Raw genomic sequence first — 11,885 nt, forward strand, 5'->3', positions numbered from 1 at the left:
GCCTTGGGAAAGGGGGTCCTGAGAACTCAGAGCACTTTGCACTGGGAGCTCCTGGTCACCCAAAGTGCAGAGCTTTGGGTCCCGTGAAGGAAGTAGAGGGAAGGGATAGATACACCCCCTGCCCTTGGGGTGCTGCTGTTCTGGGAGGGGGCAGGATCCAGCCCTTGGTCTGAGGGAGTCCCTAGTCTGTTAGGAAAGCTGGCACACAGCCGTCTGCGAGTTATCCACTCCCATAAAAGCCAAACTATGGCATAAATTGACCCTAACCAGTGGATAAATCATACATGGCACCCAGTAGGGACTCAGTACATCTTTGCCAATGTGGTAAAGTGTCCATTTTGCCAGATTTTGCTTGTGAATGCCATTCTCATCCTCTCTTCCCTGCATCCCTAGAGTGAAGGAGTCCGTGGTAGGCAATGAGGACTGTGGCCACATTCGTTTCTTCTCCTTCTCCCTGATTGAGGGCTACATCTCCCTAGTGATGGATGTCCAGACCCAGCAGAGGTGAGACCTGGGGCTCCCCACCACCATCTTTCTTCCCATTAGACCTTGATACCACTCTCATCCTCGGGCTGGACATGTGAATAGCAGGGCCTGGGCAGGCTGGAATCTCACCACCTCACAGGCCCCCTCTCTTCTGGGCCATGTCAGGCAGTCTGGGGGTCCCAGAGAAGCAGGCCTGGGGGAGAAGTGTCCCAGGTGCCTTGAGTGGTCATCTTGGCTAACGGAGGTCTTGGGTGCTCTCGTTCCTTTCCAAGGTTTCCGAATAATTTGTTGTTCACAAGTGCATCTGGAGAGCTCTGGAAGATGGTACGGATCGGAGGGCAGCCCCTTGGGTTTGGTAAGTAGCTCCAGTTGCTTAATAAGCTTCCTGCGTGCGGTGCCAGGCACTGTATCACCAAACCTTGTCCAGCCTTAGGAGTCTCATCTGTAAAATGGGGCTCGGGAGCAAAGGAGATATTTTCAGACATGAACCCTGAAAGACAGGGATGGAGAGGGATAACAGCAAGACAAGGCACTTCCCTTTCTATTTCCATGTCCTCATCTATCATGATATAATAATATTAATAACAATAGCATTTATATGGTGCTTTAAAGTTTGCGAAGCACTTAACAGACAAGCTTATTCATATCACTTTACTGATGAGGAAACTGAGGCACAGGAGCATTTCATGATGAGATTTGACGTTGGGTCTTCGGACTCAAAATCCAGTGCCCACAGGGCATCGGGAAGGGGGGACCTTCCTGGAAGGGGAGCAAAGCTGTCTGGCCTGGCGGGAGTTTAGGCTCTATTCGAGAGCAAAGGGGAGAAATCCTCCCGGGAAGGCCATCGGGGACTGGATCTGGGAAGGATACAAAGGACTGGACTTCTGCGTTCCTAGATGAATGCGGGATCGTCGCCCAGATCTCAGAACCTTTGGCAGCAGCGGACATCCCTGCCTACTACATCAGTACTTTTAAGTTCGACCACGCGCTGGTAAGCTCCTCTCAGGCCAGCAGGAGGGGGCCGCAGGGCAAGGTGGGGGGAAGGGGGGCGCCCACGGGCTGACTCTGTTTCCCCTGCCCCCACAGGTCCCCGAAGAGAACATCAAGGGTGTCATCAATGCCTTGAAAGTCAGTCAAGCAGAGAAGCATTAGAAGAGCCCTTTCCTCCCCGTTCTCCCCAGCTTCCCCTCTCCCCCGTGTCCCCTGCCCTCACCCCCAAACATTCTTGCAGTATTTCTTAACAAACCAGAAAATGGTCCATAGAGGCCACCATGGACAGAGCCAGCAAGGAAGGGCTCTCAAAGGAGCCGCCATAGCCTAGCGTTGGGGCTCGGAGTGCTGAGGTGGAGCCGGAAGTGAAGTGGGTTTTGTGTGTGCGCGTGCGTGTGGACACCTACAGCCCCCCTGGCTTCTCTGGAACTCAAAGCCTCCTGGCATGGGCAGGCGGGGGGCCCCGGACGAGCCGCTCGCCAGGGCTCCTATGAAGGACGAGAGACGCGCGGGCACCCAGCTCGCTGCCCCCTCCTCGCCCAGGAAGAAGCCGCCGAGGACGGGGAGGTTCTTTACTAAGCCCAGCACGCGCTCTTCGCAGCGCTGGGCATTCTTTCGCTTCCGGCTTCCTTGGTTGCGGGGAGTGGCCCCGCCCCCCGCCTCGGATCCTGATTGCTTCCTTATTTTCTCACATGCGCGCACATACACTGGCACAGCCCGTGGGTGCTCTGCCGAGGCTGAGGGAAGGCCTTATGGGCCTCGGGCAATCCTTAGAAGGAGCCAGAACTCTGGGGAGTGGGGAGAGGTCCAGGGCTCCCCGGCTGGCCTCTGGCCCTTCCTCTGCTAGCCTTAAGGGGGAGAAGGCCCGAATGGCCGATAGTGTTGTCCTGGCGAGCAGCTTTGCCCAGCGTCTCCCTTCCCAGGAGGCCAAAGAGGAGCCTCCAGGGGGTGATTTTCATTCTCCCGCCCCCCCAGGCCCCTTTGTCCCTTCTGCGGCTGCTGGGCCTCTAGGCCGGGGTCTCCACTCAGAAAATCGCCTCCTCCACTCCCTCCCCCTCCCTAGGCGTAAAATCCAGCAGGACCAGCCCTTCAAGAGCCATCTGTAGCCTCCTGCCGCGCGGGCCCTTCTTCACATTGAGTAGCATGAGGGGTTGGCCCAGGCCCTGCGCCCCTCCGTCCTCGGCCTGCCTCAGCCGGCCACAGGGGCTCTGCTAGCCGGGGAGAGGCCAGAGCACGCAGGCCCCCTCCTCCGGCGAGGCCCACTCCCAGAACCTTCGCTCGGTGGCCCTTCCTTCCCCTGAGCCGAGGAGCCTGCGAAAGGGAAGGGCCGTCTCCTGCCTTCCACTATCCTGGGGGATACCTCTAGAGCGGCTTCAGCCTCTAAGACCATAACATACCCAGAGACGAGGAGCGCCTGACGGGTAGGAGCCCAGCGTCAGCTCAGGCCCTGCCCCCGAAAGTCTGTCCATCCTTGGGGCGGGGGCTCTCTCAGGCCTGTTGGGCCAGAGCTGGGAGCCCCCACGGATGACCAACAGCCAGCATAAGCCTCCGTCTCCCTGCCCTTTCCGATGTCCGAAGGCCTCTCTGGGGCCTGTCCTCTCCCCCAAAGCCAGAGCTGTATCCCTGGCTCTTGAGAGGGGGAAAAGCTGGGGTCCCCTTGGCCATCGGCCTCTCCCTCGGACCCGGGACTCCCTTCCCTCCGCCAGCTTCCCCAGCCCCAGACACGTGGCATTCATCAAGCAATTACTTGAACTCAGAGGCCACTTGAATGAGCCTTAATAGAAAGAGAAAATAATAACCATGTTTTAGTTTCTTATTTAAAGTGTTTTTTGCACTCAGGCTGTTTTAGTCCAGTTAATTTGGCAGTGATGGGGGGATCCCTTTTTGGAGAGGGGTTAGGTTGCAGGGGACCCCTCCCCCCATCTCCCCTCCCCACCCTCTGGCCCCCTCGAAGGTACCCAGTCCCAGATCCCCCTGGATGGTGATGGGTGACTCTGCCTGGCTTGGGGACACGTGTGGTCCAGGGATCAGGAAGGAGGAGGTGAGGGCGGGAGGGAGTCACCAAAGAGAAGAAATAATGGGCCCTGAAAGATGGCGACCTCGTCGCCTCCTGGGTTTATTATTCATCCTTCAGGACGCTGGCTTTCTCCCCTGGAAACATCTTGAAACTGGATGAAACCACCGAAGGGAAATGGAAAGAGTCTGGAGGAGGGTCCCAGGCCCCCAGCTCTTCCCGATGCCCTTCTTGCCAAGGCCAGTAGAGTTGCACTGTTCCCCAGAAACACAACGGAGCCCCCTTTGCCCTGATGATTCTTGTCCAGGCGGCCCATGGGAGAGTCCGAGGGAATAGCCTCCCCCGTCATCTTACCCGTATCCCATCCTCCCCCTGAACCTGCTGGAGGGAGCTTTTCGGGGCTCCTTTAGGCAAGGGATGGAGAGGAGAATGGCTTAGAGGGAGGAGGAAGAGGAGGACACAGAGCTATACATCGGGGACCCCCCCCATGCCCAACCCCCTCTTAAAAATGACTATGTTTGCTTTTGCACAAAACTCTAACCAAAAGTTGTCGATTCCTTGCTGGTTCCTCGGATGCCTGGGTCAACCCAAATCTTCTCCCTTTCCCGCTTTTCCTTGGACTTTCCCAGATGTTCCTCCCTACTGTGTGGCATGAGTCCGTCCATCCGTCTATCTCGATGACCCATCAGAATGCGTTGTGTTCCCCCAGACATCACCCCGTTGGACACGCATATAAATACCTGTGTTTTATGTTGATAGATATATATATATATATGCTGTAAATAGCGTATATACCTGAGCAATATATATATATATATATATATGTTAATATATACCGTGAGTGTGTGAGTGCGTACATGCACGGACAGACACATCCCGGTTCTCGAGGCATGCGAGTGCCCTCGGGATGCTGCTGCCATGGCAACCGTCTCCTGGTCCACGTGCTGGGCATGTGCGGCGTAGTTACGCACACACACAGTCACCCTATATTTTTAATTCAAATATATGGGCAATACAACTATTTAGATAAGCCGTACGGATTTTTCAAACCTGATGTCAAACAACCAGCAGCCACAGTTCGCCTGGGGTCAGAGTCGGGGCTTGGAGGACCCCCGACACAGAGCCGGAGCGGCTCTCTGACCCCATCTATTTTGTCTTGTAGCCACTGGGCTCTCCACCCTCTGTCCTACTGTCCCCTCCTGGTCTTTCAGACAGACTCGTGACAAAATGGGGGCCAGACTAGCCCCCCTGCTCTGGTGTGCTTGAATTTGGGGAAGGGGCCCCCTCAGGGAATGGGTTTGGCTTTTAATAACGTCGCTGCCCCCTCTCCCCTGTGGGCTTTGGGGGGCACCCGTGACGGGGCATCCCAGAGCAGTCATCTTAGTTCTGATGTGGGAAGTTTGGAAATGGGGCGGCCTTTCCTTCCCTTGTCTCTCCCACAAATCGCCCTTGGCAACTGACCTAAGGACAGGTTTTTCTCCGTTTTCCTTTTTAATATTCTTATTGTGATTAGACGAATCCTTTTCAGGAAAGGATCCCCTTGATGGACTGAGTCAGGGGAACAGTGACAACGGCGCAGGGGGTCCCCAGTCTGGATTTGGGGCCGGCACTGTCCAGCCCATGACCCCAAGGAGTCCAAGGAGACCCTGGGCGCTTTTATTTCACCTTTGCTTGAAAAGGGTGCTGTGGTTGGGGGTTGTTTTGGGGAGGGGGGTGCAGGGGGTTGTGAGTGTGTATGAATCACGTAGCTTCTAAATAGTTTAATCTTTATTGTTCTTCCAGACAAGATGTGACTTAGAAGCCCTTGTCTGCTGCCTCTTCTCCTGGCCATCCGGCCATGCCCTCACCCGCTGGGGACTTCCCAGAGGCCTCCCGCCTGCTCTAAGGAGAAATGGGGAATGGGGGCATTTTCTGTTTTTTTGGTGGTGTTATTGGAGGGCCTGAATTAGGCAGGCAGGGCATTCCCATCTCCTCTGTTCCTCACCCATCATCCCCCATTCAGTCATCTTCTCCCTCCTCATCTTTTGGCGAGCCCCTCCAAAGGGTTGGGGCGATGAGATCCTGAACGTACTTCTTCTCACTAAGAACCCTAGCAGACTGAGTGGAGGGAGGGGAGGGTGGGTGGGCCAAGGTGGCCCGATCTGAATGAAGGGAGCCCCACAAGGCATCCTGCTCTGGCCCCAGCCTGGAAAGAGAGGAGGCACCCGTATGTCAGCCCTCTCGCTCTTTACACACTAAGGGATGATGCCAGCAGAGCTGCTCTACCAAGCTCTGTGTATTTGGAACAGGGAAGAGGAGGAGGCCAAAGCAGGGTGGATCGCTAGTGGGAATTGTCTCTCCTTGGGATGGAAGGCTTGCGTTCTTGCCCTCTCCCTCTCCCGCCCCTCCCCGAGCCCCCCAAGCATCCTGCCCTCAAAATAATTGTCCCTTTTAGGGCTGCACACATTTCTACCTCCTTAGCTTCTCCCATCACTCCACTCCATGGCCCCCAGTGCCATTCAGAGGACATTGTCTTGAGTTCCACCAGAGTCCTCAAGGAAGCTGAATTCTGGACTGCACGGGGGTCCATCTGGTCATTTCTTTAGTCTGGATGCCAGTGGAGGTCCCTGAGGCCTCCCTAGCATTAGAAGGACCCTTGGAGCAAGTAGGTAGGAGTGGGTAGGATCACCTCTGAAAACTTGGTCAAACACACACACCCTTCCCCTTGGGTTGGCTGGGTAGTGAGGAGGGAATAACCTCGAGGCAACGTCATGATTGGAGCAAACCCTTCAGTCCCTGGAGGTCTAAGAGGCCATAGGGCAGGGTGGGAGCTGTTGGGAGAGACCAATGAACTGAATGATTTATGCCATGATTTCTTCATTTAAGCATCCTCAGCTAGGCTAACTCAACAGCCACCCTGCCCTAAGCAGGCTGGTAGGCTTCCCAGTGGAGTCATTTCCTTGAGTCTCTAGGCAGAAGGAAAAGGTGTTGATGAAACTGGGTGGCCTTCCAAAGGACTGCAGAGACCCTGGAGAAATTTGACCAAGACTTAGGTAGGGTGGTACCCTTCTCTCCTGGAAGTTTCAGGCTGCCCCTTGGGAGTGGGCAGAGGAAAGAGGGCTCCCTGGTTGGATATCCGTCCTCCTGGCCTACCACTGGAAGCTGGGGCACATCAAGCCAAGTCCCACCCGGTTGGTTTTTACTTTTCTCTGTGCCCCTCGTGGACCACTGGCCTGGCACCTTTTCCTTGTTTTAAGCATCGGGCTGGTTAGAAAGGGCAAGATCAGGCCACTGCCCTTAATAAAAGGCTGTGAGAAGAGGTGGGAAGTTTTCCTGCCCTTCTCAACCACCTTTAAAAGGCTTATGTTTGAGGGGTGAGAGGCTTGAAGAAGAGGGACCCATGGGTCCAAGCCAGGCCAAAACCCACGAGAGAAAGAACTTGACTGTCCCAAGCGTTGAAATGTTGCCTTCTGTTGGCAATGCTATAGCTATTAATTTTCCTTTTTTAAACCTCACTTCCTTCAGTAAGCTGCTAAAATGTGTCCATTTTCATGCAGCCACCTTGCTATTATCTGCTAGTTGAAGCCGGTTCTATGAAGGCCAAATGTCATCAAAGGCCCCCGTGCATGGTGGGACCCACCTTCTGCTCGGCCCTAGACCTAGCTGCTGGGGGGTTTGGTGATCTGGCAAATCTTTAGCTCCCTTTTCTCGTGCTTTTCCACCTAATTTCTTTGAGGAAGGGAGAAAGTTTGAGCATTATATGGTCGCTTCCTTGACCTTCTGGATGAGTTGAATGGAAGCATGCCACCTCCTTCAGCCAGCTACCATGCAACCATTCTATAGACTTGAATCGTTGGACCAGGTCAGGCAAGCCTCTGTTCAGTGGAGGAAGACAGGAAGTCACTTTCATAGTGCCACCAAGGATGGAGAAGGGGGAATGCCAATTCCTGGGAACAGGAAAACACCCCTTAGGCAGTGAGATCAGGCCTGGCAGGCTGCCTTGTTGATCCCTTTTTGTGGTCTGCTTTAAGAATATTAGTGCCTGTGAAGGCGCCATTTTTACTTTTAGGCTGGATACCATTCAGTGGTTTGACCCTAAAGTCAATAAAACAGAGTTGCCATTCTGAGGAGCAAAGGGCAACCCAAAGGTGAGATGATGGGCCACTTGGTGAGCAGTGCTTGCTGGGAAGCATGGAATTCTATCAAGAAGTTAAGACCACCAGTATTACTGTTTTTCAGAAGGTGTTTGTTTGGGCCTCTGGATTGGGAGCAGAGACAAAGAGGTCAAGACTGGAGAAGGCCCAAGATTGCTGCCTGCTTGGATGGCTTTCTAGGGTAGTCATCCGGATTGGAAGCCAGGGTCTAGCTGGATAGCCATTTGAAATGTAGTCCCCTCTCCTCCCTCCTCCCCTTCACTCCAGACACTGGACAAAATGGCTTCTGCGATTGGGATTGTTTTCCGAGGGAAAGAGTAATGTCTTGTGCTGTGGTCTGTGTGTGGATGTGAGCTTTTGTTTCTGTTGTAGCGGGCTGGGCCTGCCTCTCTCCCTGCTAGACCTCAGGTCCTTCTCATCCAGAAGCCAGTCTCAAGTCTGGACTGTCCCCATCTCTTCCTAATTATCCTTAAGTTGATAACAACAAAAAGACAAATTGAATGTCTCCTTCCACCTTCCCAGGGAATCTTACTAAGTGGAGCCATTGACTTGGCCTTCAACCCATTTCCTATTTATCTATAAATATCTCTATATCTATATATCTATATAGTGGATGTGAGACTGCAGCATCTTCTGTGGTTTGTTGTCTGCCAGAGTGGTGTCAGTGCTGTGGGCTACTGTGGAGGGACTCTGTGATGGGTAGAGGCCGGAGGCCAGAAGCATGCATGTTCTTGGGAGGATCTTGCTTTATGATGCCCTTTCCTGACCTGGAGTATTGGGCCCTAGAGTCCTCTGGGGACCAGGAAGGCTTGGGATAGACCAGACTCAAGAGGAAGGACCCGTCTCTAGCCAAGTGTCTGCAGTGTGAGGGACAGAAAGGGGTTGGGGAAAGCTGGAGCTCGCACTTAATGGCCTGGATGAAGACCAGGCCAGGCACCCGGGCTTCTCTGCCTTCCAGAGTGGGTTTTCCCAAGTTGTCCTACCTGGTTTTCTTGACTTCTAGAATGTTTCGTATCAGACCAGAAGCAATGTGAAGGTTAAGAGCTGGTACCTGAGACAGCCTGGATTCTACATTGAGGTCATGGGGATGAGATCAACTTGGTGGGCCATCCAGAATGCCGTTGTGGTTCCATAGCATTGGCATCAGTTCCGGGACCCTGTGGAAAGCCCCTGGGCACGTGCTGGGTTCCTTTCTCAGCCTGGGCTATGATTTAGATTGAGGGCTATCAGAAAATGGCTTGGCTGATGGACAGATGAACTAAGAACGCACCAGTTAGAGGGGGGGAGAAATGGGTCCTCTTAACCAACAGGAGCAGGATGGGCAGAGAGGGAAGGAAGAACCAACGCCTGCCCTCTTAGAATTGGGGGGACCACAGATGTGTTCTCTGGAAGTCTTCAACAGTCAGGGAGGGTCATCTGGTGAACATTTGCCTTCTGGGAGTGGCCAAAAGGATGGTTTATTATCTGTATGGATGAATGTGTGTGTGTGTGTGAGAGAGAGAGAAAGAAGGAGGGAGAGAGGGAGGGAGAGAGAGAGGAGAGACCATGTGTGCTATGTGTATGTGAGAGATGGAGGGGAAGGGAGAGACCATGTGTGTTTAGAGACAGTGTGTTGCTCTAAAAACTGGCTAAGATACCCAGTCCATTCAGTATTGAGGGACAGACCTCCTGGTTAGATGTTTGCTTGTAGATTGTTTACAGAATGAGTGGCTGGTGGTTTCTCAGGATCCCTCTGTGCTTAGCTCAGGAGGGCTCCCCCTACAGAGTCCACAAGCCCCCCACCTTGTCCATCCACTGCCCCTGGGATGTTCTGCACATTGTGTGTGGTGTGTGCACCCCTTCTACCTCTGTGAGGGATGCACTTTTTTTTTTTCTAAACAAGTACTGTAGCAGGGCCAGAAAGGACACGGGAGAGGGACTAGGCAAGTCCAAGGAAGGAGGAGATAGTGGGACAACATCCTTGGGAGCACTAGCCCCGGTGGGTGGTGTTCCCTCGTCCCTCCTTCAGAAGCCCCCATTTTAGAGACTTGGGGCCCTCAGAGAATGGGCACTCTGTCCCCTCCTCCAATTATGGTGCCTGTCCATCCCCAGAGGCCATCCCCTCCCACCCCCCAGGTGGAGAGCTTGGACTTCCTTCAAGATGTCCATCCCATCCTTCAGTCCCAAACGACCATAGCTTCTTTCTTCTGGTAGCTCAGGCCAATGAGGTATTTTCTTTTTCCATCACCCCTCTTTCCACCATGTTAGAGTGCGGAGAGGCAAGCCCATGAGGACGTGGTTGGAGGAAGAGGGAATAACTGACTTCCCTCATTTCGTGATGTCACTTGGCATGGGTGGATGAGGGATTGGGGGCCAGTTTTGCCTGATCCTCCTCCTTTCCTCACCCCAAGGACCCCAGGAGAGCAGCTCCTCCACCCCTTCGCCTTGTGGCCACCACGACCCTCTCCATCTCGCCCATGCTCTGAGAGTGATCTCAGTAGAACCCGGGATGGAGAGATAAGCATGTGCTAGGCTGGAGGCCATCACAAGACATGGGAAGGGTAATTGAGTATTTGGGGAAGCAGCATGGATAGAGGGTGATGATGCCCTCTTATTTGTAAGGCACTGGGGCCTTCCTGGGTCTGGAGGGGTCCAGAAAGGACTAGACGCTTTGCCATTCCCCTGAAGTGATGTAGAGCGAGGGAATGAGTGGCAGGACGGTCCTGTTGGCTGGGGGCTCTCTCTATTCTCAGGCTCATGCCCAGCCACCCCCATTCTTTCATGTACTGTCCCCTTCTGAAAGTCTGAAGACATGCCAGCCCAGAGCACTTGGTGAGGGCCATCCCTGAGTCACCCAAACAGCTACACCACCAGCATCAGCCGCTCTGGAACACCTCGGCCTTGTGGTTGGGTTGGAGGGGAAGGTTGGTGGGTCTGGGAGTGGGGAAGTCATGCGGCGGCTTCCGGGCTCCCTCTCCTTCCTCCGGTGTCCTCCCGTTTCTTTGGGGGTCTTGGACAGAAGAGAAACAAACACCCTGGAGATTCATGTACTGTACAATGGAGAAAGAGGAAAAATACCTAATGTCCCCAAACAAATGACAGTATATTTTGTACTTTGTAAAGTGTTCATTAAAACAGGAAAAAAAAACTGTCTGCCTTTGTACCCACCAAATGGATTCAAATAAAGCTGCGTGGCAGTGTTTCCAGGTGCCCCTTATTGCCTCCTTTCCCCCTGCCCCCCAAGAGCCCAGAATCCAAGTGTGGAGCCGGAAAGGGCCCAGGCCAGGGAAACTGAGGCCCAGGGGCCTACTAAGTGATTTGCCAGTTAAGACCATCATTCCCTTCTGATCCAGTGGACTTAAGGACTTAAGATTGAAAAAAGAAAGGGTGTGATAACTACTTCCTTGATAGGTTCCTGCCCCAGGCATCATCCCACCATTTCCTTTGGTGTTTAGAACTAGAAGGGGCCTCAGAAGTGATTAAATTCTTCATTTCTATTCTAAGAAGGGCAAGGATCAGGCAAATAGGTTAAGTGACTTGCCCAGCGTCATACATATAACTAGAACCTGGCTCCATCATGTACCATCTCACTGCCTGGCTCTTGCCTTTACAAATGGGAAAACTGAGGCCAAGAATGACTTGTCCAAGGTCATTCAAGTACTAAATGGCAAAGCCAGAACTTGCACCCAGGTCCTCTTGTCTCCAGAGCCCTCCTTCCTAACTCTAAAAATAATCAGCGTTCTGCTATAACCCATGTCACTCCTAGGAGGAAAATCCTCAGATTTGCTTCCTATTATATGAATAATGAGATCATGAACGTCCAATGAGGAAACTCCTACCAGGACAGACTGACACAGGCTCTGCCTGGAGCACTGAGGTAAGGTTAAGTGACTTGTCTAGGGTCACTCACACAGCTATGAAGTATAAGGTCAATATGACATTTTATTTTAAGCCTTTGCCTTCCATTTTAGAATCAATACTGTGTATTGGTTCCAAATCAGAAGACAGGAAGGGCTAGGTAATAGAGGTTAAGTGACTTGCCCAGGGTCACCCAGCTAGGAAGTGTCTGAGGCCACATTTGAACCCAAGCCCAGACCTGGAGCATTATCCACCATGCCACCTTAGCAGCCCCTTAACTATTCATTTTAAAGGGACCTGTATGTGAAATGGGTTCATGGGTTGTGATGCTCTCTACGCATTTATAAGCCAGCCCTCCTTTTTTTGGATCAGGGGTTGTCCTTTATTTGTGTCGTGGACCCCCTTGGGCTGTCTAGTGAGGCAGC

The 11,885-nt window shown here is 53.1% G+C and overlaps 1 protein-coding gene across 1 annotated transcript in view; it reads left to right on the forward strand.

Moving 5' to 3' along the window:
* The window catches only part of CASTOR2 (cytosolic arginine sensor for mTORC1 subunit 2), a 108,396-nt gene extending 97,592 nt beyond the window's left edge, over nt 1–10,804 (forward strand). The window contains exons 6-9 of the mRNA XM_001363091.4: nt 394–504; nt 759–841; nt 1,383–1,477; nt 1,573–10,804. Coding sequence (XP_001363128.1) covers nt 394–504; nt 759–841; nt 1,383–1,477; nt 1,573–1,638 — 355 coding nt within the window. The 3' untranslated portion in view covers nt 1,639–10,804. The remainder of the gene's footprint in view (nt 1–393; nt 505–758; nt 842–1,382; nt 1,478–1,572) is intronic.
* The last annotated feature ends 1,081 nt before the right edge of the window (nt 10,805–11,885 follow it).

The sequence above is a fragment of the Monodelphis domestica genome, chromosome 2, assembly GCF_027887165.1.
Source record: "Monodelphis domestica isolate mMonDom1 chromosome 2, mMonDom1.pri, whole genome shotgun sequence".
In the NCBI taxonomy this organism is placed as follows: domain Eukaryota; kingdom Metazoa; phylum Chordata; class Mammalia; order Didelphimorphia; family Didelphidae; genus Monodelphis; species Monodelphis domestica.